We start from the raw sequence: 27,980 nt of genomic DNA on the forward strand, positions 1-27,980 counted from the left end.
TGGTCGGTGGAGGGCAGCACTAATGGTTAGTCAGCAAAGGAGCAATTGTTTAAAATCTAACAAGTCAGTTTAACTATCAGACACAAACATGCAATGAGGAATATCATCCATGCATATTATTATTATCCAGAAACAAGTTTACTATTTAGTGTTCAAGGAATAAAGTAATACTCCATAAACCATTTATGTTTTATGAAAATTCATTATAAAAATTATAACAATTCTCAGCAAAGAATATGGCACGTACATTAATAACCTTATCATAAAATTTAAAGAATTTTTACATCTGGGATTATTAAAAATCCATGTCATTATGTTCACGGTCACTGGTTTGACTAGATTACAAAGCAAATATGTCTATCAGGCAATTCATTTCTTTTATATGTAAAGTACTTGTGTTTTTTTCACATATGCAATATTTGTTAACAAAAAATAGGTCTGTGCAAGAACAAACTCTCACTTTCTTTATTAAAAAGTAAACAAATATTGTTAGGTTAACTTTCAGAATATTAATTTTTCACCAAGTGTTACATGAAGAAAAATGTGGTAAAACTAAATGCAATATATATACAGAATATTTGTTCAAATAACCACACTTCATTGTCTCTTCCACAACACTTGTATTTTCTTCAATAACTACATTTTCAATATAATAACCTCTGCATGAAGGATTTTCCAATGCGGGTGGGAGATTATATAAGGTCAGTTTTAGTAGTCATTCTTCATATACACGTGTATAGAAATCTCAAGACATACATTAAAAATGTTCTTGACGTAGAGTATATAGTAAAAATTGTCACAAACCATTTTCTCAATTGTTTGTTATGGGTTATGAATGCATTTTCACGTCACAACAGGAACCCGAGATTAGAACTGTCCTAACAGTCACATCCAATAAATCTTTAAAAGCTACACTGAATATCACAATGAGATGTAGTGTCTTGAACACTTGAGATAAGGTTGGCCCCTTCATAAGGGTCTTTAGCACCAACAGAAGACTGAAAGACTGGACAGGCCAATTTTTTGCTAGAAATTAAATATGGTATCTGAGTCAAGATCTGCACGAAGGTGACCGTTGCCATAAGAGCCGTGACTGGATCGTTTAATGGTGGCAGTGTCAAAGTCTTTCAAAGGTAGATTTGTTATGGCTGCTTTTAGCCCACTTTTAATGCTGCCATTCTTTATTGTACTAGTTGGTGACTGTTCTCCCTTCCACTCTGCTCCTGGGACACTAACATAGTGATTAGGTTTTGCCGAGATATAGTGAGGGGAGGATGGCACTCTCCTGTGGTGCCTGCGTACACAAACGTGGTAAGTGGCCAAGGCACCAAGCAGTGCTCCAGCAATGAGACACGCGAGACAGGAGCCTATTAGTGCCTGCACTGACACTGTGTTACCTGCACCTTCACTCTCGCTCGAACTGACGACGGCTGCTTCCACCACTGTTGCGTCGGCTGAAATGCAAGACAAGTTTGTAATAATGCTACTCATACTCACAATGTACGAAAATTATATTTGTAATTTCCACTTTGTAGATACAGTAGTATATTATAATAAAACCTATCCATTGCACAAACTTGTATTTGTTTTTAAATTACATAAGTACTGTAATGTAAAATGTATAAACAAAGGATTTCCCTTCTAACAATTATTAGTAATTTTTATTGTTATAACTAAATTGTTAACTACATGAGGTTGGCAATATGAATTAACATACATTAATGTACGTTAATGTAATGAATTGATGTTTTATTAATACATTAATGCAGAATGTACTCGACACACTTTGCCCTCAGTGGTCACAACTTTGTTACCACATACTGTACATATAGGAATTCACATATTCACATTTATTTCAACAACAAAATTCCATGTTCAAGATGGGCAATTTCATGAATTTGCAAGCTAGTATTCTTATCTAGTGATTTCTTTGCAAAATTATAAAACACAGTACAGAGAAATGTGTTAAAATTAGTAGTTGGCTCATAGTTGACTGTATCTGGGTTTGATACATGGTCAAGGCAAAACGTTTGGCACATTTTGTTACACCTGATGCCTCTCTTTTTTTTTTTTGCCAAGCAGTAAATTGATACTCAAGAGTTGCCCGAAATGCTTTGCCTAATAGTGACTTCATAGACTGTGTAACTCCTGCTCCTACAATTGTACATTACTCTTATGTTCTTTGTACACACACATTCTTTTGAATAATCATTGTATTGTACTATATTGTATTATAGTTAAGTGATTGTTGTGGGCTACATTGGCCTAAAGATACCTTGATAATCTAATAGGCTTCCTGATCCCAACAATAGGTGACCAAGAGCAGGGTGATCTCTCCCTTTAGTGATTAGTCAGTATATGCTCCAAGGTAAAGAAAGATAAGAAAACAGTGGAAACAACAGCACACATCACTGCTGAGTGTTCATATCTCCTTTATGAATCACCTGTGGCTTGGCCACTTCAAAGCCACAGTATCTTTGTGGCTTTAAAGTGGTGATAGTACCGAGTACTCAGTAATAATGTTGAAGTGTTTTATTGAGTTAGGTATGGTATGGCCAACGTGGTGGCCAATGGCCATACCACGCTGAGAACACTGCTTCTCGTCCGATCAGCAAAGTTAAGCAACGTTGGGTTTGGTTAGTACTTGGATGGGTGACTGCCTGGGAACACCAAATGCTGTAAGCAATAGTGTTTAGGGTGCTTAACAGCTGGGTGGACAGCACTTCGGATTTGTAGTCCTGAGGTTCCATGTTTGATCCCCGGTGGAGGCGGAGATGACTGAGCAAAATGTTTCTTTCACCCTGATGCCTCTGTTCACCTAGCAGTAAATAGGTACCTGGGAGTTACACAGCTGCTACGGGCTGCTTCCTGGGGGTGTGTAACAAAAAGGAGGCCTGGTCAAGGACCGGAAAGCGGGGACGCTAAGCCCCGAAATCATCTCAAGATAACCTCAAGATAGGTGTGGGGAAAACAATTAAAGATTTGAGGTCTCTGGAATGTATTCTATTTCTGCTATACTTGAGCAGTAACATCAAGTTTGGTATCCATAAATTCTGTATTTGTGGGCTTTCTAGGAATAGAACCCTTGCAAATATTAACACTATCGCGCACTGTTCGTGCACGCTGCAGAAATGACGTCATGCGCAGTTTGGTGCGGGCGAGCTTGCGGCGACACCGAAAAGTGTATACTCGTTTCAGTTTTCTCCTACCTTGAGGTTACCTTGAGGTGCTTCCCGGGCTTAGCGTCCCCGCGGCCCGGTCTTCGACCAGGCCTCCTGGTTGCCGGACTGATCAACCAGGCTGTTGGACGTGGCTGCTCGCAGCCTGACGTACGAGTCACAGCCTGGTTGATCAGGTATCCTTTGGATACCTGATTAACCTGATCCTGACATTCTCACCTTAATTCTCGTGCTACGTCGTTCGTTTTGATATCATTGTGTTTGCAATAGAATTCCTTACAGGGGTATGTGCATATAAGGTCCAAAGGCCCGCCGTGATTTCCCCACAGCAAAGCCTAAAGTCGGCAAAGTTACCCATGAGCGCGCAAAATCAGTAAAATGTGTATACGCGTTTCAGTTTTCTCACCTTATTTCTCGTGCTACGTCGTTCGTTTTGGTATCATTGTGTTCGCAATAGAATTCCCTACAGGGGTATTTGCTTATAAGGTTTAAAAGCCTGGCGTTACTCCCCACAGCAAAGCCTAAAGTCGGCCAAGTTACCCATGAACGAGCACCAATTGACAAACCTGCAGACTATATGTATATACTCGTTCAGTTTGATAACATAAATTTTCGTGTTACGTGTTTCATTTTGGTATCAAATTGTTCGCAAAATAAAGGCGGGTATTTTAAAACTAGTCCCATAATAATAGAACAATAAATGGAATTTTAACAAATATTTTAACTTTTGGATGCTCAACACCACAAAATTATTTATATATTTCCAGTGTTCTGACATCAATTTTCATGTTACGTCTTTCATTTTGGTATCAAATTGTTCGCAATATAAAGGCACGTATTTTAAAACTAGTCTCATAGTAATATAACAATAAATGGAATTTTAGCAAATACTTTAAAATTTGAACCACAAAAGTATTTATTATCTCTCCAGTGTTCTGACACTAACACTGGATCAATTTTCACGTCACGTCTTTTATTTTGGTATATAATCTATATGGTTTATTTATCTAAATTTATATATTTATTATTTATATCAAATTATATTTATTTATTTATATAATCTGTATGGTTTATTTTGTCCATTGTTCACAATATAAAGGCGCGTATTTTAAAACTAGTCCTATAATAATAGAACAATAAATGGAATTTTAACATATATTTTAACTTTTGGACACTTTTGGACGCTCATCACCACAAAATTTTTTATATCTTTCTAGTGTTCTGACATCAATTTCTGTATTATGTCTTTCATTTTGGTATCAAATTGTGCACAATCTAAAGGCGTTCATTTTGAAATCACTCCCAGATTGATCGAATAAAATTAAAATTTTTAACAAATATTTTAATGAGTGACTCCAGACCTAGTCACCCAAGACGATTCAAGACAAAAATGAGTGATGACGGGAGGAGGCAACGGAGTGCGATAGTGTTAAGGACTGAGTGTAGTTAGTTGCTGATAAAAGCAAGGTGTTCAGAGTACAGAAAGTAATGTATTACTGCATTTTAAGCATAAAAATTCAAACTTACAGCTGATAAATTTGCACGATTCTCTCTGAACATCAAGCCCACGACACTTGCTGGGCTGATCTGAAAGGCAGTGACGTTTCCTCACTCGTTCCTCTCCACCTCCACACTCGGACCATTCTGCCCACATGCCCCAACCCTCTTCGCCTGAAAAAATTGTAATTAGAATTATTCACCTGCTGTAAATATGTAGCTTTTAAAGATGTGGATGAAAAATGTTAATTCAGCATTACAGTATTTTGAATATGGCTGTTCATATATGTAACTCCCATATGTATCATCATATAAATGTTCAAGAATGAAACTATTTACCAATGCAAGTATTCTTATGGCACGATTGCTGCATTGTGTGTAAACCAGTGCAGTCTGAGGCATCAACGAATGGATTGTGAGAGGCAACACACCGACGTGTTCGATACTGAACGCCTGACCCACATGTTGCTGAACATGAACTCCATTCACTCCAGCATGCCCAAAGACCTGTAGACATGAGAATATACCATTAGATAATTTTGTGTATCTGCACATTACTATCATCAGACTCCTTTATTTACCAAACAAATCAATCAGTTCCTCACCAACAACATATTTTAGTATCTCATAATGTCCATTATTTAAATATATATGCAAATACTATTATAAATTAAGAACACAGTCATGAATCAGTATGTGTAAAAATAGTAGAGTATAATCTTACCTCTACAGGGATGTTCATTACAGCTTCTCTCTAGTGAAGCTGTCCCAGCGCACGAACCAACAGTGCAAGATCGATGACGATATTGTTGTCCTCCACCACATGGTTCATCACACTTAGTCCAGTCACTCCACTCAGACCATCCTCCACTATCTGGAGAGTCTATCTGATGGGAATCACCACACCAGCCATCTTTTGTACAAACTCGATCCTCTTGATGCATTTTACCAATTCGAAGTGGACTGTCCTTGTCTCCTGTTGCAATGCATTCTGTTCTGAAACGCCTCTGAATGCCAGAGTTTCCAGAACTATTGAGTCTTAACCATGGAGTCCATGATGATAGTCGGCTTATCTCTGGGCATGGCCAATTTCCACAAATCTCGCTATCTTTCTCACACCCTGGACAAGGTGATCCTCCATTTTTTGGGGTTGGCCTGGTGCATGAACGTTGCCTATGCTTGATACCAGTCCCACATGAAGCAGAACATCTTCCCCAGGACCCCCACTCACTCCATCCACCATCCACAGGTAAGGCTGTATATGCTGTTAACAAAAGGAGTACTGTACATGTACTGACATATTGTGCTCAATATAAATCATTATATTAAAGTTTAAAAGCGGGATCAAATAAATTCTTGTCAAACCCTTTTGCTTACATCCGTCAAACATGTACTATACATTGCAACATTAGTATTATAAGAGAACTGTTGAAATGCACGTACACCACATTTCAAGACTACTTATATCCAAATTGAATCATATTACTTTACATGCTAGTAGGCTGCCAATGTACAAGACTCAAATGCAATTTTTTATTTTAGAATACAGTATATTATTTATACTTCAATTATCATTATTAACACTACAGCAATCTGATGATGTGTTTAAGCATCATCCACTGTTTTACAGTGTTCACTCTGATGATGTTTTAGTTCTTTTTTAACTTAAATTTTGCAAACTTCACTTCATTATCTATTCTTCTGAAATGTGTGGGCAGAGCTTATTGTTGCCAAACTGGATATGAGGTAACCACCCAGAGATCACCTTGGGTATAAGTTCATACCAAACCACCTCAGACACTTTTTTTTCTCATAATTATATTTGATAGTATAGATAAGGTCATAATGTATACTAAAATGGATGTGAACAATTGTCAAGAATACTAGTGTAAGAAAACACTGTAGTGTTGATAAGAGCTAGAATTTTTCAAAAAAAAACATGGCTATATAAATATAGTACTGTACAGTACTGTACAGCACTCTGAAGATTCAAATCTTGAGTTCTTTGATAATGGAACTCAAGAAAACACATAATACTGTTATAATTAAACCTGTGCTTCAATTTGGTGTTTTTATTTGCCACCTCTATTGCCTCTAAATACATTAGAGAGAGAGAATTGAAATAAGCAAGAAGTGACTAGCCAGAAGTGGGACACTGCCAGCCAAGGTGTTGGGTGAGTCAGTGGCAGGATTCAAAGTGTTTGCAAAAGTCAGTGGCATGCACTGAATGATGATATGGATGCCATTGCAGTCCAGACTTCAAGTGCATGCATGACAAAGAAAGCAAACATCAAGAGATTTGCATTAAACATGTTCCAGGGACAAAGAGCTAGGAGGTGGGGCATTTAGAGCTAGACCTTATTCTTTGTAATCACTTGATAAGTAAGCACAAGGGCTGACTCATGATACATTGAAGGTTTTTTTTTATCTTTTATAGGTACTGGTTCAGTACATTATTACATTATTACTGTATTATATTTTACTATAGATCTGACATTTCTTAAACTGATTATAACAGTGTTGTATGATTAATAACAAATGCTGCTGGCCATCATGCAACATAACTTACATGGACAGTGTGCAAGAGAGTGACAATATATCTCGGTACGTTCTTGTCCAACACATACGCGACCACCATGTTGAGGCTCTGGATTTGAGCATGTGCGACGACGAGTTTTGACTGCAATACCACAAGTGGCTGAACACTGAGACCATGAAGACCATGCTGTCCAGCCACCATGCACTGTGCAGTTGGTTACCTAAGGAAAGGAAGGACCAGAAAATTATGAGGGTCAGGCATATACAGTACTGTTTTGCACACTTGTTAATTTCTCTTATTTTTGCATTTAGGAAACTAATTAATTTTTGAAATTAGAGAGACAATTATATGTTAATCTGTACATTTAAAAGTGGGTTCTTCAAATTTAACTAATGTAAAATATATATACAGTACTGTACTCTAAAGTTATAATGATCATATGAAGAATTAATAATTTAATAATTTCTTAACTTCAGGTGTTTTCATTCTTGATATATTCGGTAGCAAAGTACTGTACTGTATAACAAAATTTATAAAGCATAACTGTTATTTAAACATCACTTCAACATGCACACAAAATTTGAATTATTCCTGAAATTAGTCACCTCTGTGTGTGATCCAGTGCAGGCAGCCCCACCACGTGCTGGCCTCGGTGAATCGCATGCACGATGGCGACACAGACACGAATCTCCACTACCAGACTGCAAACACGGTGACCATTCTGACCACATACCCCATTTTCCGTCAACTGGAATACAAAGAAATATTAGGCGAGTTGCAATATATGCCAATGCACTTCAGTTCTGTATTCATTCAATTTCTCACTAATATATATAAGCCCCCATTCTGCTTCTGGTCTATATTGTGATTGTTCACACAAATGCAAAATGAATGAATGTATGTATTTCTTTACCAGCTTTACTTATTCCTAATTAATGGGTAGAAATGACTGCAGCGAGCATTGCATAAGAAGAGATCAAATTATTCATTGTAACTAATGCTATAGTAGCTAAGAAATGTTAGATAAGCTAAAATAACAGATTAACTGCAATTTAATTTAAATGCTCACTTATCTATATAAATAAAAATGGAAATGTTCATTTGTTCAAAATCGCTAATCTCCGAAAGTACTTCACCGATTGCTTTGAAATTTTCACACAACGTTCCATTCGCATCCGAGTAAGTTTTTATATGCTAGTACATATTATATGATGTCACGTCTGAGATGGTAAGAAAACGTGCTTTTTCTGAAAAACTGTACTTTTCATGTGTTTTTCATGTGAGGGAAATATTCGAAACCTCGTTACCGATTGCTTTGAAATTTTGACACAACGTTGCATTCGAATAGGTGCATCTTTTTATATATCTACTATATACATGCCTCGCCTGTGACAGGAAAAATTATGCTTTTTTGAAAAACAGCGCCATCTGTTGGACGTCTGGGCAACACACGCTGTAATCTCCGGAAGTTCTTCACCAATTCCTTTGAAATTTTGACACAACGTTGCATTCGAATAGGCGCATCTTTTTATATACCTACTTTATAGATGCCACCTCTGTGTCAGGTAAAAACATGCGTTTTTGAAAAACAGCGCCATCTGTTGCACATAATAGCAACATGCACACTATACTAAATATATCACGAATTCCATTTCAATGTTTCCGATTGTGTTGATAAATTTTATTTTCATAGATTTCGATTTATTTTATTTTTTAGTGAATTTTTTGTGTGACATTATGTTGGAATTGAGCTGTGTTCTTTACTATACCATTCATTTTGTAAGTATAAGTAGAGATGCCACACCTGTGACAGGTAAAACCATGCCTTTCTTGAAAACAGCGCCATCTGTTGCATGTAAGAGCAACACACATGCTATACTAGATATGTTACAATTCCATTTCAATGTTTCTGATTGCATTGATACATTGAATTTTCATAGATTTTCATTTATTTTCATTTTGATTTAATTATTTTGTGTGAATTGCATTGGAATTGAGCTGTGTTGTTTACCAGACCATTCATTTCGTGAGAATAGTTTATTTTTATATTTTTTCATATTTTCATTTCATTTTTTAACTGTTTTACTTATATTTCAGTGATGGGAACATCAGATCACTTGATGTTCCCATTTTCTGATGGGACCATCAGACCATTTGGGAAGTCATCGGACAAGGGAGTGGGGAATGGTGGGGATGATGAGGGGACGGAAGTGAGAGATGGTGTGGAGGACAAGGGGTCAAGGGAGAGGGGTAATGGTGGGGAAGGACGAGGGGACGGGGGAGTTTGGGATGGTGGGGATGAGGGGATGGGGGAATGAAGAATGGTGGGAAGGACAAAGGAACTGGGGGAGTGGGGCATTTTGGGGAGGACAAAGGGACAGGGGCGTGGGGCATGGTGGGGAAGGAAGAGGGGATGGTGAGGGAGGATGAGGGGATGATGGAGTGGGGAATGGATGGGAGGCTGAGGAGAAGGTGAGGGGGGAAAGGTGGGGAGGACTGAGGGACAGGTAAGGTTGCTGTGGCTCAGCAACGCACATGCGTTGCTGAGCCGCAGCAATGTGTGGCCGGGTACTGCTAGTAAACAATAAAAATAGATTGCCAGATGACGTTTTAGCTCCTTTTTTTAAATATTGTAAATGCCCACGATCCTTTAATACCCACTTAGTTCAATTGCCAATTTGTCCCTATTTGTGAAATACATGCATTTTGTAGGTACGATGATGAGAAGAACTGCTGTGAAAATGGAAACAATCTATTCAATGGAAACAAAGTTCTATAAAACATATAAGCTTTATCATATAGCTTACTCTATTATGAACTTTTTGTGTTCCATCAACAGAAATCATTTGAGGAAAATGCAAGGAACATATTTTAATTTTTGCTGGGCTGTACCTGGATCTGTGGATCTAGGACACTCCATTACTTCTTGCAGCCATGATGATACAAAAGGGTTCTTTCCAGGAGGGGGAGAGCAATCCAAGCGGTTCGTGTCCCACCCGCAGTACGGGTCTTTGGCAGCTAAACAAGCACGTTGTGTTTGATAATGTCCACATCGGTGTACTGGAACACGAACCACTTCACTATCTGTGCCTAAATACAGTGAGTTCTGAAAAGAAGAATCAGAAGAATGAGTATGTGTTCCATAAATAAATTGTGTACTGTCTGTGATAACTGATATCCATAACCCTTTTATCACGCATGTAATGAAATATTGACAGCAAAATTTCGTACAGTACAGTACTGTACCAGTAAATTCAGGATAAAAATATGCTGCATACTGACCGTATCCTTGAGGAACTTCATGGTGTGAATGACGACAGATGAGTTTTCTGGGAAAGGAGCAAGGACTTCCAACAGACAGGTGTGTTGGGTGTTGGGCACAACACTTAGCTTTCTCACAAGACCTCCACCATCTGCTACAAAAACTACATGCACGTTTCCACTCAGTCGAGTTGAAACTACATCCACTATTACGTGTGTCAACCTGAAAATATAATTCCATGATAAATTACTAACTTATTACAGCAAGTAAATTTTAAATAAAACATTGTATGAGAAAAGCATCTGTGAAGAATAAATTGGACCACATTTCATATTTATGTAATACTAGAAGGGGTACCCACAGGTGCTTAGGATATTTCACACCTGACCCCAAGAAAATTACACGGGATATCTTTAAATATTAATATTTTTTACCTAAAGTATTTATCTTAGGCTAACCCCGACCAGCCTATGTCCATCCTATACCCCCAGGCCATTTTCCCCTGTAAAGTTGGATTAGGATAGCCCCAAGCATCTAGCCTTCAACTTTGGACAGACAGGCAGACAGAGAGACATTCTCTTAGTACAGTATAGTTATGTGCTGATTTAATTAGACACATACAGTTTAGGAATCTTCTAAGACTACATTAGTCTTTCTGCATTTATTTGAAAATATTGTTATATATTGCCTGATATCTCTTGTTATGTGCTCTAAAGTCCTCTTCCAGTATAATGACTTGCCTCACCATACTTATGAAAGATCCATATACATAAATTATGTATAATTTTTATACTGTTTATTAAAATTAAAATTCTTTAAAATTCGGTAAATATTTTACAGAATAAAGTAACTTACTTCTCTGAATTCAGAAGAAACAATGGGTTGGAGCTCTGTGGTAAGACTGGTTTGTCCATTAATTGAAATTTGTCAGCAGCAAGGTCAGCTTCCCCACTAGTGCCCAAGTTTTCACAACGGGAGTGGTGGTTTTCAGCTGTTACTGGACCCCATGTAGATGATGGTGATGGCTGGTACTTGAACGGCCCATCAAACGAAGCATTTACTGAGCTCATGTTAAAAACACACACTGCTGATCCTATAATACTGTTCCTGTGATAAGAATCATAATATTAAATTCTTTGTGTACAGTACTATGTAAATAAATGAAAAAAGATATACAGTAGTTACAATGCAACATACTACATTATGAAATGAGCAACAAAAAACAAACGAGTTCTTACTCTGCTGTGGAGAAGACACCATATAACATTTGTTCTCTTGGAAGGTATGTGACACTTTGGACATAGTTGTAATAGAAAGGAAAGTTTCCTGGGACTGAACATATTAAACGAGCCTTTAAAAATGTTGTCCAATAATTCTTCAACACAAGAGTTCCTCCAGCATCATTCTTGCATACACGACTTATTCTCGAGAAAACATTCTGAGACAAAAGAAAACGGACATATTAAAATGTATTTACTGCACTGTGATAGCATCACTAAAATAAAGTGAATGGAATTCTTACTCATTGTACAGTACTGTATTATTTAATAGTGTCCTTACAAAGTGATATACATTTTCTGACAGATTATGAGTACTGTACTGTGTTTTCTACTGGTTAATTGCCACTCATGATATATACTGTACACATTAAATGTCAATGATTACATTTATGTTAACCTTATGAGAAGTTACAACAAATACTGTGTAGGTTTAGTGAAGATGAAGTTTGAAGTGCATGAAAATGCTCTCACCTTTTCACAATTTAAATTTTCCACAGCATTTTCTCTGAAGATGGAATAAACAAATCCTGATGACTCAAAGGAGGTAACAAAAGTGGGTTCTGACAGCCACTTCAAATCATACTGGTGAGTTCTGAGGTGCCCACCGGGACCCATGGATCGCATAAAGGCAGAATCTCGTCCTGATACAACAAAGTTGACATATTAATTACAAGATAATACATCAACATAAGCTTTTCAGTTTATATCTATCTAGATACTGTATATATATATATATATATTTTTTTTTTTTTTAAAGTTTGTGAGGGTACCACCTCTGGTGCCAATGTGGGGACCCATAGCCTCGGAGAAGAAAATAAAAAGTATTCAGAGGAGACCTTGTGGTTTCTCACTGAACACTAATATTATCTTCTCCTACCACCCCCATTCTTTTGTATGTACACATATATATTTACTTTATTTGAAGTTTGTTACAAAAAAGGAGTTACATATGGGTTACAAAGATGGTTGTCATAGGTTGTCGAGTTCCTCCAGCTCCTCAGATGGCGGGAAGGAACCCTGGATGCAGTGCGCATTTCCCCTCTGTATCGCCACACTGAGGCGCTGGAAAAGAAAGCTTGCAGCTCTCGGGTCCCTTGTTGTTTCAATGAGCCTAGAACCCAGTTCCTTCAAAAAACTGGTAGCACTTTTACCCCAGGCGCCGAGCGTCTCAGAAGCAATGGGGACAAAATTGTAGTGGTGATCCAGTTCTCTATACTTACGGGATTTGGCTGCTTCCCTGTGGGTGGCAGCGCCACCTGGTTGTGCAACACTGAGGTTAATGTAGGTGTTAGCCAGGGTTGATACGCACGTGTAGTCCCATACCAACTGCTTGCCATTCTTCCAGGGGTTCACTGTGATACCATCCGGGTGACCAATAAGAGCATCAGAGTTACGGGGCGTTAGGTAACGGGGCTCTCTTTCAGCTGGGCATCCAGCTGTGGTGAGGCTCCTCTTGATGATGTCGTTAACTTCACTGTGCCTCGAGTGCCATCCCCCTGTGCTTTGGCAGAGTAGGCCATGGTGACCGTACCTGTCAGCCACCACCTCGCCGCAAATACACCTATATCTGGTGTGGATTGGGGCAGCAAGGCGGAGGGCCACAGCAATTCGGAGGGCGTGTAATTACCCAAGTGTAATTACCTAAGTGTAGTTACAGGATGAGAGCTACGCTCGTGGTGTCCCGTCTTCCCAGCACTCTTTGTCATATAACGCTTTGAAACTACTGACGGTCTTGGCCTCCACCACCTTCTCACTTAACTTGTTCCAACCGTCTACCACTCTATTTGCGAAGGTGAATTTTCTTATATTTCTTCGGCATCTGTGTTTAGCTAGTTTAAATCTATGGCCTCTTGTTCTTGAAGTTCCAGGTCTCAGGAAGTCTTCCCTGTCGATTTTATCAATTCCTGTTACTATTTTGTACGTAGTGATCATATCACCTCTTTTTCTTCTGTCTTCTAGTTTTGGCATATTTAATGCTTCTAACCTCTCCTCGTAGCTCTTGCCCTTCAGTTCTGGGAGCCACTTAGTAGCATGTCTTTGCACCTTTTCCAGTTTGTTGATGTGCTTCTTAAGATATGGGCACCACACAACAGCTGCATATTCTAGCTTTGGCCTAACAAAAGTCATGAACAACTTCTTTAGTATATCGCCATCCATGTATTTAAATGCAATTCTGAAGTTAGAAAGCATTGCATAGGCTCCTTGCACAATATTCTTAATGTGGTCCTCAGGTGATAGTTTTCTATCTAGAACCACTCCTAGATCTCTTTCTTTATCAGAATTCTTTAAAGATTTCTCACATAATATATAGGTTGTGTGGGGTCTATGTTCTCCTATTCCACATTCCATAACATGACATTTATTAACATTAAATTCCATTTGCCAAGTGGTGCTCCATATACTTATTTTGTCCAGGTCTTCTTGAAGGGCATGACAATCATCTAAATTTCTTATCCTTCCTATTATCTTAGCATCATCAGCAAACATGTTCATATAATTCTGTATACCAACTGGTAGATCATTTATGTACACAATAAACATCACTGGTGCAAGAACTGAACCCTGTGGTACTCCACTTGTGACATTTCTCCATTCCGATACATTGCCTCTGATTACTGCCCTCATTTTTCTATCAGTCAGAAAATTTTTCATCCATGATAGAAGCTTACCTGTCACCCCTCCAATATTTTCCAGTTTCCAGAACAACCTCTTATGTGGAACTCTGTCGAAAGCCTTTTTTAGGTCCAGATAGATGCAGTCAACCCAGCCATCTCTTTCCTGTAATATCTCTGTGGCCCGATCATAGAAACTGAGTAAATTCGATACACAGGATCTTCCTGATCGAAAACCATACTGTCTGTCTGATATTATATCATTTCTCTCCAGGTGTTCTACCCATTTAGTTTTGATTAGCTTTTCCAATACTTTCACTATTACACTTGTCAATGATACAGGTCTATAATTGAGGGGGTCTTCCCTGCTGCCACTTTTGTAGATTGGAACTATGTTAGCCTGTTTCCACACGTCTGCTACGATTCCTGTACACAGGGATGCCTGAAAGATCAGGTGAAGTGGAATGCTGAGCTCAGATGCACATTCTCTCAGAACCCATGGTGAAACGCCATCTGGGCCAGCTGCTTTGTTCCTCCCGAGCTCCTTTAGCATATTTTCCACTTCATCTCTAGACACCTCTATCCGCTCTATGTTGTTCTCTGGAATTCTTATTGTGTCTGGTTCTCTGAAGATTTCATTTTGTACAAACACACTTTGGAACTTTTCATTTAATGTTTCACACATTTCCTTTTCATTTTCCGTGAATCTGTTTCCCATTTCCAACCTCTGGATATTATCCTTTACCTGCAATTTGTTGTTTATGAATTTGTAGAATAGGCCCGGTTCTGTTTTACATTTATCTGCTATCCCTTTTTCAAAATTTCTTTCTGCCTCTCTCCTTACTGCTGTATAATTGTTTCTCGCATCTTTGTATCGCTGGTATGTTTGGGGGTTTGGCCTCTTCCTATACTGATTCCATTTTTGTGTCTTTTGGTCTCTTGCCCTCTCACAATTTCTGTCGAACCAATCCTGTTTTCTGGTCCTGCATCTCTGTTTTGGTATAAATTTTTTTGTGCCTTTATCATATATTTCACAAAACTTGCCATACATCTCATTCACTTCCTTGCCTAGCATCAAGTCTGTCCAATTATACTCACTAAAAAAATTTCTAAGGTCACCATAATGTCCTCTCCTGAAGTCTGGTTTTTCAACTGCTTCAACCTCCTTATTTTCTTCCAGCTTATAACGCATTGCATACTTTATTCCCAAAAAGACATGGTCACTTTTACCCAAGGGAGGAAGGTACTGAATGTCAAATATCTCTTCCTCCTTCCTGGTAAATATCAAATCTAGCATGGAGGGAACGTCCCCTTCCCTCATCCTCGTAGCTTGTTTAACATGTTGATACAAGAATGTTTCCAGGATGAGGTCTACAAATTTACAGGTCCAAAAATCTTCTGTTTTAGCTTCATATGCTTCCCAGTCTATGGATTTCAAGTTGAAGTCACCGACTATCAACAGTCGTGATCTATCGTTATCCGCTCTCGCTATAATCTCTCTCATTATTGTTATAAGACCTTCACGTTTACTATCTAGCTCCTCCTTTGACCATGTGCTGCTTGGCGGTGGACTATATGCATTTATCATCATTAGTTTATCATCCTCATAGCAGATCTCTAGTGCTATTATGTCAACTTCTTGTGGATTGGCAGTCATTATTTCCTTCACCTTTAGGTGTTCTTTTACCAGCACAGCAACGCCACCGCCTTTCCTAATTTTTCTGTCCCGTCTCCAAATTGAGTAGCCCCTTGGGAATATGACCTCATTTAAAATTACATCTTCAAGTTTTGTCTCCGTGAGTGCAACAATGTCTGGTGTCTGCAGCTGTATTACATCACTTAACTCCAGTATCTTCGATCTCACTCCATCTATGTTGGTGTATGCAATCTTCAGGAACTTGTTCCCCCTCTCCTTATTGTTCACTCCCCCTCTCTCTATTGATTTTGTTGGTTTGCCTTTATGTACCACTTTACTGGTTTGCCTACCCCTATCACTTTGTAGAAAAAAGAATTTATTTCTTCTTCATTCCTGCTCTCATTTAAATGTTTTGCCTCGGCGAGGTTCAGTTTCAGCTTCTCTCTATCTTCTTTTGAAAGATCTCGTCTTAACGACCACCCTTTCCCATCCTCATCCCTTTGCAATTTTCTAGCATTCCTTAGTACTTCTTCCATCTGTTTGGCACCGTTTAGGGTGATCCTCAAAGGTCGATCTTTCCCTTTTACGTACCTGGTGTGGTGTGAGACGCGTGCCAGTTGCCGACATTGGGGTTGCTAACAGGAAATCCCCTGCATGTGGTGCTGCTACTGCTGTGAGGCGAGCAATGTCGTGTTGTGTTGTTGCAGCACCCAGGCACTCTGCAGCAACTTGGTCTACAATGGGACCATCTTAGCTGGATTGCTTGTGGGATTTTGGGGATGGTGGTTGAGGTGATTGGCCTGCACAAGAGGCCCACTCTGTGGCACAGCGTGTAAAATTGGGATCATGTACACCTGCCAGCTGATGTAAGTGGGCAGGTAGAATTTCCTTCACAAGGTCGTCGGATGCTGATAAGGAGGACAGGAAGGCTGGAACAGCGATTTGCGTTGCTGTTCGAACTCCGAGGCCCCCAAGTCTTACGGGAAGAGAGGCTTGTTTCCACTGTAGGTCATCGAGAGAGAGGTTAAGGGCTTTTTCTAGCATTGATTTCAGTAACCGGTCATACTCACTTAGTTTTTGGCTACTGTAAGATGGTGAACACCTCAGAAAGTAGGTTAACCTGGGGAGGGACAAACATCTGGTGATGAGGTAGAGTGCATCATGAGCATCAATATCCTCAATCCTCCCATCCATCCTCTTAAGGTCGGCAATTTTCTTATCAAGGACCTCATCGATGGCTTTCAACCCCAGGGGAGCTCCTAGGAGTGTGCTGTCTTCAGGTTTAGTTTTATGGATATTTGGCAGAAGACCCTCTAATCTCTCTACGATGCCCTGGTTGGAACATATTATTTCACATTTAGAAGGGTTCAGGGTGAGGCCTAAAACTGCACCTTGCTCCTGGATTTTTCTGATGTCCTCCAGGAGGGAGTCTTGGGAACCAGCTAGGGTACCATCATCCAAGAACCAGATGTTAAGCTCGCTGGACAGGACCTCTGTGACTTGTTTGATGACTAAGCAGAAAAGGAGAGGAGCGAGGGGGTCACCCTGTTGGACGCCTTCTCGCGAGTCAATTTCATGTTCGCCAAAAAGTAGCTTAAGATCCATACTGTAGCATGAATGTACAAAAGGGTAGAGGGAAGGGAAATGACTATGAACCGCACGGAGTACAGCATCCCTCCGCACCAAATTGAAGGCATTTTTGAAATCTAGCTTGATAAGGGCCTTTTCGTCTGTGATGTTGGCGATGAAGGCTCGAGCTGCATGGGCTGCCGCCTCACACCCTTGTGGAATGCCAAACCCGAGCTGTTTTGGCTTCAGCATGTTGGCCGCTGCATCACTAACTGTTCTTGCAGCTGCCTTTGCGACGAGACGCCGGAGAGAATTGCCCACAGCTATTGGCCTGATCCCTCCATCCTTTTTCTTTAGAGCACAGAGAGATGCTCCAAAAAAGATAGGTCTTATGGACGCTGGTATGTTGCCAGCTAGACATGTGTTGGTGAATCTGGTTAGTTCCACCAAGAGGTTCTTTGCAATGTCACCCAGTGCAGGGTTGAGCATTTGCTTGAGGTGGTTGGGTTTTAGTCCTGTGAACCCACCTGCTGATCCTGTAGGGAAGGACATGGCTGCTTTATGGACCACAGATTCAGCCACCCAGAGAGGTTCTGCTCCGGTAGCCCCCACTTGTACAATGTCGTCCTCACGCGGAGCCCTGGGTGGGTGTTTCTCCCTTATTTATTCTTCTCCCTCCCTTAGAAATTCACCCAGCATGTACTCTAGCATTAAAATAAAAATCCAGCAGTCACTAAACAAGATAAAAAAAATAAAAGAATCATGAAAATATATGTTAATAGTTTACAAGAATTTGATAGTGTGAAATACTCATAAAGAAAGTTTATACAGTACCTGAGAAATCTGTTGGGGTGCCAACATAGAGGTCACCATCTTGTGTAAGCAGGGACGTCACACTGTGGGAGGGGTCAAATGGGCATCTGGCTACACCTTTTTCCCATGACTCAATGTGACGGATTTCGGATAATCTGGAATAAAAATTACAACTGTTCTTATGTTTGTCTATAGTCATGACAGAACTTGCAATGAGAAATTAAATTGGAGTAATGAGACGACTCGAACCAGTGATCAAGGTACAGTACTCCCAGTTACGCACCTTACCCCTGTACCACGACGTGGTAAAAGTTATACAACCTGGGATTTCACTGAATTATAATTATAACTAAACCTTATACTGAAGCCAGTTTCTCATTGATATATATATACCATTAGTGTGAGTTCTTGAGAACTTACAATGTTCACATCTCAGTCTTTTGGATCATGGATAATTTTAATTTAAAACATGCTGAACTTTAATTTCAAATTTCTCATACAAATTTATTAAACATACATATAGTACATGCATACATATACAGTACCATATATCCCCATGGTCCCTATGGCAATATCCCCTGTGGTCCCTACGGCGATAATCCCTGTGGTCCTTACGGGGTTATTCCCTGTGGTCCCTATGGCAATATTCCCTGTGGTCCCTACAGGGATATCCCCTGTGATCCCTACAGGGATATCCCTTGTGGTCCCTACGGGGATATCCCGTGTGGTCCCTATGGGGATATCCCATGTGGCCCATAGGAGGATATTCCCTGTGGTCCCTACAGGAATATCTCTACACAGTTCCCGTGGTGTAGTGGTAAAGCACTCGTCAGGTGCTTTGCGAGTGTTTTGACTGGGGAGGATTGACCGGGTGCCAATCCTTAACTGTAGCCTCTGTTCACCCAGAAGTGAATGGGTACCTGGTTGTTGAACGATTTGGCGGGTCGTATTCTGGGGAAAAATTTGGATTAAGGACCTGCCCGAAATGCTGTGTGTACTGATGGCTTTACAAGAATGTACGAATTGTATATATAAACAAAAAAATATGGAGACTGAAGTCCATAGGTACATATGTAATGCATTTTATATATATATATATATATATATATATATATATATATATATATATATATATATATATATATATATATATACACATACACACACAAGAGTTGTTACATTCTTGTACAGCCACTAGTACGCGTAGCGTTTCGGGCAGGTCCCTGGAAGATGATCCCTGCCGCGAAGAATCGTTGTTACAACCAAGTACACATTTTACTGTTGCGTTAAACAGAGGCCACAGTTAAGGATTTGCGCCCAGTAAATCCTCCCCGGCCAGGATACAAACCCATGACAAAGCGCTCGCGGAACGCCAGGCTTACCACTACACCACGGAGACTGTAAAATGAAAGTATAATGTAGTGGGACTGAATTTCCTTCAATAGCTCTCCAGGCCTTCCATTGAGGGATCATACATTAAACCGGTACTGTACAATGTAAGTACCGGTTCAGAAGCATAGGATCTACCGTTTCCCTGTGATTATGAAAGGTACCAGTCTGACAGCACTGCAATCCACCACGACACTAGAGTGCATAACTTGGTTTGAATAATATATACAGTATACTGTGTGTGTGTGTGTGTGTACTCACCTAATTGTGCTTGCGGGGGTTGAGCTCTGGCTCTGGTCCCGCCTCTCAACTGTCAATCAACTGATGTACAGATTCCTGAACCTACCAGGCTCTCATATCTACATTTGAAACTGTGTATGGAGTCAGCCTCTTTACATCTCTGCCTAATGCATTCCACCTGTTAACTACTCTGACACTGAAAAAGTTCTTTCTAACGTCCCTGTGGCTCATTTGGGTACTAAGTTTCCACCTGTGTCTCCTTGTTCGCATACCACCCGTGTTAAACAGTTTATCTTTATCTACCCCTGTCAATTCCTCTGAGAATTTTGTAGGTAGTGATCATGTCTCCCCTTACTCTTGTCTTCTAGTGTCGTTAGGTGCATTTCTCGCAGCCTTTCTTCGTAACTCATGCCTCTTAATTCTGGGACTAGCCTAGTGGCATATCTCTGAACTTTTTCAAGCTTCGCCTTGTGCTTGACAAGGTACGGGCTCCATATTGGGGCCACATACTCCAGGATTGGTCTTACATATGTGGTATACAAGGTTCTGAATAACTCTTTACACAGGTTCCTAAAGGCTGTTCTGATGTTAGCCAGCCTCGCATACGCCGCAGTTGTTATTCTTTTGATGTGGGCTTCAGGAGACAGGGTTGGTGTGATATCAACTCCTAGATCCTTCTCTCTGTCCGTTTCATGAAGGACTTCATCTCCCATTCTGTATCCTGTGTCTGGCCTCCTGTTTCCATTGCCTAGTTTCATTATCTTACATTTACTCGGGTTGAACTTTAGTAGCCATTTGTTGGACCATTCATGCAGTCTGTCTAGGTCATCTTGTAGTCTCATACTGTCGTCCTCCGTCTTAATCCTCATAATTTTTGCATCATCAGCAAACAATGAGAGGAATGATTCTATACCATCTGGAAGATCATTTACATATATAAGAAACAGTATGGGTCCAAGGGTACATCACCAGCATGTACACAATGCTGAAACAGAGACGAATGCGCTGGCTCGGGCACGTTGTGCGAATGGGCGACGGCAGGATCCCCAAGGATCTCCTGTATGGAGAGCTGATGCAGGGAAAGCGTCCAACAGGCAAGGCCCAGCTACGGTACAAAGACGTATGCAAGAGGGACCTGAAAGCCATGATAGTCGATTTTGCTATGTGGGAAACACTGGCTTCAGACCGTTTAGCCTGGCGGCAGTCTGTTCAAAGAGGTCTCTCCAAGTTCGAGGAGTCACTTGCCAAGAAATCGGAGGCAAAGAGACAGAAAAGGAAAGCCGGTAGCCAGGAAGACAGACCAGAATTGGACTTCGTTTGTGCTCAGTGTGGGCTGGACTGCCATTCTCGGATTGGCCTCATCAGTCACACCAGACGCTGCACCAGGATTGACAACTAGGGCGCAACTCCATAGACTCCCGAGACTGAAGGATGCCTACTACTATGGGTCCAAGGACTGAATCCTGCGGGACCCCACTGGTAACGTCTCGCCAATCTGAGACCTCACGCCGCACAGTGACTCACTGCCTTCTGTTACTTAGGTACTCCCTTATCCAATGGAGTACCTTCCCTTTCACTCCTGCCTGCATCTCCAACTTTCGCACTAGCCTCTTGTGTGGCACTGTATCAAAGGCTTTCTGACAATCCAAAAATATGCAGTCTGCCCACCCTTCTCTTTCTTGCTTTATTTTTGTTGCCTGGTCGTAGAATTCAAGTAACCCTGTGAGGCAGCACTCTGGTGTGTGTGTGTGTGTGTGTGTGTGTGTGTGTGTGTGTAAATCACCAAAATTAACAGTTCTGTAAGCCCCCAGTTCTTTGGGGCTTACAGTCCCCAAGCGGGCATGTGAAGGCATAGACGACATTGGTTTCCTTCAAGGCGTTCTGTTTGGTGTCTGGGGAGTTTTTCATGAGTAGATTGGCCGTTTTTTAGTTTTTGTAGTAAATTGTCAATTGTATTTTCTGATTTTTGTCTGTAGGGATAACATTCCTACCAATGATATCTTTCAGGACACTTTCCTCCAGTTTATGAGCCGTCGAAAAGAAGTTCCTGTAAAACAGTCTAATAGGGGATACAAGTGTTGTGCTAGGTGATTCTTCAAGAGGTTGCATGGCGTTTCACATTTCTTTTTATGACGCCTTCAACATGCTTTCACATGCCCGCTTTGGGACTATAAGCCCCAAAGAACTCAGTGTATAGGCAAGAAAACAACGTCTCTAGGCGATTAACAATGCACAAACAAAAGGGCTCCATCAAGGAACATATAATCTCTTCTCACAACCAGACCATCACCAGAGAAATGCTAACAAGCAACACAGTAATCATCGATAAATACAGCGATAGCAGGAGACTCGTCATCAGCGAGGCACTACACATCAAAAAATCAACACCAGCAATCAACAGTCAATTAATGCACAACTATATTCTACCCACTTCAAGACCCCGAACCAACATAGAAGCAGCAAGAGGAAGTATGGGCCAATAGGCTTTCTGCAGTTACTTCCATTCTTATGTTTTCATACCCAATTTATACCCATTGATTCGTGTTCTGGCATAGCTTTGTCACCTCACCCAAAACTTTTGTGCCATATCACCTCACCCAAAACGAGTATAAGTACTCGTTTTGATGTATGTTATGTGTAAACTAGTCTTTGAAAATGTAATAAGCATTACTTAATGCGTTCAGGCGTCAGACCAAAAATAAAAGAATGAATTTTGGAGAGTTAATTTTTCAGTTACCCTCGACAGTGAAGAAAAACGTAAGAAATATTGAGAAGATTCGTGTTAGAATTATTAATCTTACCCTTTCGGTCATATTCAACAACATTATATATATATATATATATATATATATATATATATATATATATATATATATATATATATATATATATATAGTGAATAAAACTAGGTAGTGTGTGTGCTTATATGTATACATGTGTTTCGATGTGTGTATGTACATACATGCATTGACATTCTCTCTTAGTTACTTACCTCCTCCAGGTACAAAGAGGACTGAAGGCATTGGTCCCACAGACAAGAACACTGCCTCGGTGCAGATGCAAGACGCGGACAAAATTATGACATGCCTCTTGGCTTTGTCCCTTCAGTGTGCAGGTATCCACGGTGCTCTTGTTGGAGGCCCAATCCGAAGCCTCTAGTTGCTGCAACCCCACCAGGCTCAGCCGGAACACACGATCCCTGCATAAAGTATTGGTGAGGTGATTTTCTTTTGAGAGTCCTAGGCTACAACATTATATTTATGAGATTTTTGTGAATCTAAATAAGAACAATAGTTTTATTCTAATAATAAATCATTAATCCTCTGGCGACATTCATAACCTTCAGGTGATGTCACTCACCTAGCTCCGACGACCACCTGGTAGCTGGTTGGGTCAAATACCAGTTCACTGTAACTCTTGACTCCAGTAATGCTAAATCTGTCCGTTGCGTCTGCCAACTCTGTAATGGTGATAGGACATTGTAATACAGAATTTTATTTTAGAAGTGTTAACTAACAAAAACAAAAAAGTTTAAAGAGCTGATATAACCAGTTAAGCTGATGATAAGTTTCATGATGACCTTTGGTTATTTTGCCTTATACAATATTGGCATGCAATAATATATACCCATACTGGTTTACATCATTATTTTGGTAATTATTACTTACTGTGACATACAAATGTGTTTGTTTAAACCAGTCACAGTCACTTTGCTCATCATTATAACCAGTGACTTAGGAAATATACTTATCATTATAACCAATGATCAGGGGATATACTCACTATAAACAGTGACTAGGAGATATACTCATCATTATATCCAATGACAGGAAAGAAACTCATCATTATAACCAATGACTTAAACAATATACTCATCATTATAACCAGTGACTTAGGAGACACTCATCATTATAACCAGTGAGTCAGAGGACATACTCACCGCTATAACTGACGTATCTTTCCATGTGTTGAGGTGCAAGGTGTCCTGGGGGTGAGTCAAGGTGTGTGAGAGCAGTAGGACGGGCGAGGCCAGCCACCATCACCACCTTCAGCGTCGTCGCCGCCCACCACCTCCACCCTTCCATAACTGGAGTTCGGAGTATTCCTGTGCCAAGTACTCTTGTAGTACCCTTCCCAGATGCTACCTCTGCATGGTGCTGTGTCTCGCGGCAGGAGAACAAGGGCCCCGTCCAGTATTTACATAATCCACTGGCCTTCAGATGTGAGTCAAAGATTTCGAAGGTACAGTGGGATATTTTTTATCTATTATACTGCTGTGGACTTTTTTTTTACAAACGTCTTAGCGGCTGTCTGAAACACAAGGGAAAATAACCAATATTAAACTCGGGATATGTCACAATGTTTACTTATCATAATAGTAGGTGTTAAGTATTAATTAAATCAATCTTGGAGAGCTTGTCGGGCGGGGTATGAAGATCTGTGCAAGTCTCTGTTCCACTTTTATGACAATACTGCTGGATTATCAGGCTGTCAATCAACACCACATTAATTATAGTGAGGATTAAGATCAGGTTTAAAGTTGCCAAAGTTTGTTGATAATTTTACTTGGGAATTAGCGAGAAAGAATATGTATCACTCTTTTTTTTTCTTACAAATTTGTGTTATACGTACTGTAAACTAAGTTTGCTAATGATTTAAACAATAGTAATCTAAAATGGATTTGAAATAACAAATCAATTCCGTGTTGCAGAGTCCTTAAACTTAAAGAGCACTGCAGTAGTTATAAGATAGATTATGGTGGTACATCATTGCATCAGTTTTTAAGTTATTAAAAAATAGGTCAGTCATTTTTGGGACTTGTGTCATACAAAAATCCTATCAAATTAGAATCGTTGTTACGAGTTGTATATATATAGATTAGAGTTATTTGTCAACCCTTTGTTTATTTATTGAATACATTTGTATACTTACATCATATCTCTTTTCGTCCTAAGTCGTTCAAGACAATATAACTATAGTGCTTTAATCTCCCCAAATTTAATTTACGGCTTTCAATCTTAATCAAATTAAACAAAATATAAATGTTCTCAATTTGACATTAAACACGGGTGCATTGTTCCTGCCTTGTATTTGTCAAGCAGACCTGCCGTAATGCTTTATCTCTTATATTCTTATTCTCTTCTTGTTAGAATTAAAAAAAAAAACCAAGTTATAGACATAATATCGACATAAACGTTCAAATGCTTCTCTTGCTTGTTGAGGAGAGAAAGGCACAAGCAGGTCTGCAAATGAATATTATGCAACAGGACCAAGAGGATTGTTTGTGTGGCTACAGGTCATGTCCGTGCTTGCAGGCAGGCATGTAACTCAGTCATGAGATATTGTTGCAAACAACGCTTTTGCAGACACTATTATGATCTTATTTAAAAATAATCACGAAGTAACATTAATATTTTATTTATAGAATATGCCAAAGCAAAATGTAAAGTTGCTCCTTCAATAACATTTGGTCAGTAGGAAAGGAAAAGAACATCAGTCAGTGTCTAAAATATAACTTGTGCACAGACTCTTCTGTGGGCAAAAACTCTGCGGATGTAGCACAAAATCATTTTAAACCCAGAGTTGTCCATAGAAGAATAAGGTCATGGGTGGAGTCACTACTACTATCGGGTCCCACCCTCCCAGAGACAATCCTAGACCCCAAGAGTGTTAGCACACCCTTATGCCGGGGTCTGGGGGCCATGAGTAGATTGTCAACCATGAATCAACATTTTTTTGAGAAGGAATACAAACAAAAGAGTGTAAACAAAGAAGTGGGCGAAGGGATAACTCTTCACATACGTACGTTTGGGATACAAGCTAACAAACTCAATGTTTGTTATGAAATATAAAACCATTGGAATTGTACACTTATCTGTATCAATTAACATAGGCGTTCATAGAGAAGGTGAATTTATATAAATTTAAGTTCTGCTGTATATGCAGTACGTGGGTGAAGCATTTAGAGGTACAATTTGAAGTAACCCGGCCTCGATTCAAGTACATTCCATCCAGCGGTCAGCCCCACAGACGCATTTATAAATTTTTACATGCTGTTCATTCAAAACAGGAATTTTCTCAAATATAAATTAATATTATAGTATATTAGCATATTGTGCATATATAGTCATAGGTTGGGTTAGGTTAGATTAGGTGTTTAGGTTCTATTGGCGATTATTTGTATTTGTAGTACGTGGGTGAAGCATTTCAACCCATCCTCGACCCAAGTCCATTCCATCCACAGCTCGTCCTCCAAACAAAGACCCGAAAGTGATTCCATGCACCCGCCAAATCCCCCTCTTTATGAATGAAAAGCGGTTTACGCACACGACTCACAACTGATGACGTTCGAACACTTCCGGAACAAGTGCTTCACTGATGAATTTTGTTTGAACCACAACGCTGTAAATGCTTCACCCACGTGAAGCAAATGAATACTACTACAAATACAAATAATCTCCAACAGAACCTAAACGCCTAACCTAACCTATGCCTAACCTAACCTATGCCTAACCTAACCTATGCCTAACCTAACTATACATAGAATTTGTATGTATAATAATATTAATTTATATATGAGAACAAACCAATTTTTAATACACAGTATGCTAAAATTTATGAATGCGTTTGGGGTGGACGGCTGCTGCTTTAACCAGCCTAGTATGAGGACGGGTTGAGAAGATTTCTAACGCCGCCACAATTGTGTCGTGAGTAAAGTGTTTTCTTTCTTAAACAGGAGCCTTAAACAGGCTTCCACTTTTAACAAATAATCGTTAAATGAAGCTACACACCTAACCTACGCTTAACTATACATAGAACTTTAATATATAATAATATTCACATATATAAGAACAAACCTCTTTTTAATGCACTATGTTAACATTTATAAATGCGTCTTTGGGGAGGGGGGGGTCGGATGGCCGCCGCTTTAACGAGCCTGGCCTGAGTATGGGTTGCTTAAAATTGGTAAAGGATTATCAAGGCGGGAACTGTAGCAGAGAGGTGAGAGAATTAACTAGCGGTGAGGCCATGAGAGGTGAGAGAATTAACTAGCGGTGAGGCCGTGAGAGGTGAGATACAACTGTGTAGCAGTGAGGGGTGAGAGACAACTGTGTAGATGTAAACAGAGTTTTCCTTGTAGTATCTTCATAAAGTACCAAGCAGATCCTAATGCCTGGCATCAGCTCAGGCAGCTCTGCACACACGAGAACTTGCATCGCTCTGTTTTACAGTACGGTGCACAGAACCCAAGTGGGGGCCTCGCACCAGCAAGATAACGTTAAATGAAAACATTAGATAAAATTTTTGTATTTTTAACGCTTCCAGATCTGAATCCTAGCGGGCTACTATTTTATGAGACATTTCTGCATTATTTTCTTGGTTTCAGATTTCTACTGAAGAAGTATGAAGTATACTTTCTACGGAAGTATGGTTCCGTGGTACTTTTTAGATACCGAGAAATCTTTACTTATTCTGATCCCATCTAGCTATATATATTTTGCTATATTTCGAACCCATCTAGCGAGGTATAGCCACATTTCGACCCCATCTAGCGAGGTATAGCCACATTTCGACCCCATCTAGTTAGATATGGCTACATTTCGACCCCCATCTAGCGAGATATTGCTACTTTTCAAACCTATTTAGCGAAATATTGCTGCATTTCAAACCCTATTTAGCGAAATATTGCTACATTTCAAACCCTTTTTAGCGAAATATTGCTACATTTCAAACCTTCACTTAATTTATATTTAATTTAAGCCCCGCCTACAGAAATAACATAATAGCTACTCACTTCTAGTTCATTGCAATGATGTCCGGTACGAGTTGGAGGCAACGGTATCCGGTACGAGTTGGAGGCAACGGAATATCCTTTTTTTAGAGAGGGTGAGGAGGTTTCGGCCACCTCAAGCGAAGGGCTAAACAGATATGTCACTCCAGCGCGGACTTAAGACGAGCGTCCC

The 27,980-nt window shown here is 39.8% G+C and overlaps 1 protein-coding gene and 1 non-coding gene across 2 annotated transcripts; one reads left to right on the forward strand and one right to left on the reverse strand.

The window, feature by feature from the left end:
- Positions 1–177: 177 nt before the first annotated feature.
- Positions 178–27,980, reverse strand: LOC123769438 (semaphorin 5c). The gene is made up of 16 exons (XM_045760537.2): positions 27,812–27,980; positions 23,957–24,327; positions 23,377–23,476; positions 23,009–23,215; positions 18,409–18,542; positions 12,229–12,398; positions 11,716–11,915; positions 11,333–11,584; positions 10,498–10,699; positions 10,108–10,321; positions 7,821–7,963; positions 7,246–7,435; positions 5,401–5,940; positions 5,016–5,183; positions 4,707–4,850; positions 178–1,454 (listed from the first exon to the last, which is right to left on the reverse strand). Exons 2-16 carry the CDS (start codon positions 24,099–24,101, stop codon positions 1,027–1,029), a joined length of 3,237 nt encoding a protein of 1,078 aa, XP_045616493.1. The 5' UTR covers positions 24,102–24,327; positions 27,812–27,980; the 3' UTR covers positions 178–1,026.
- LOC123769707 (5S ribosomal RNA) lies at positions 2,567–2,685 on the forward strand. The gene has a single exon (XR_011223603.1). It is a non-coding gene; the product is annotated as a 5S ribosomal RNA (ribosomal RNA).

This window comes from Procambarus clarkii, chromosome 63 (assembly GCF_040958095.1).
Source record: "Procambarus clarkii isolate CNS0578487 chromosome 63, FALCON_Pclarkii_2.0, whole genome shotgun sequence".
Taxonomy (NCBI): Eukaryota; Metazoa; Arthropoda; class Malacostraca; order Decapoda; family Cambaridae; genus Procambarus; species Procambarus clarkii.

Excerpts from the sequence above, each read along its gene's own strand:
- LOC123769438 (XM_045760537.2), bottom strand. The coding sequence starts at position 24,101 with ATGGAAGGGTGGAGGTGGTGGGCGGCGACGACGCTGAAGGTGGTGATG. Across the intron at positions 23,216-23,376 it reads CAGGTGGTCGTCGGAGCTAG|GGATCGTGTGTTCCGGCTGA; the intron begins GTGAGTGACATC and ends TACTTTATGCAG. Across the intron at positions 11,585-11,715 it reads GGTGTCTTCTCCACAGCAGA|GAACAGTATTATAGGATCAG; the intron begins GTAAGAACTCGT and ends TTCTTATCACAG.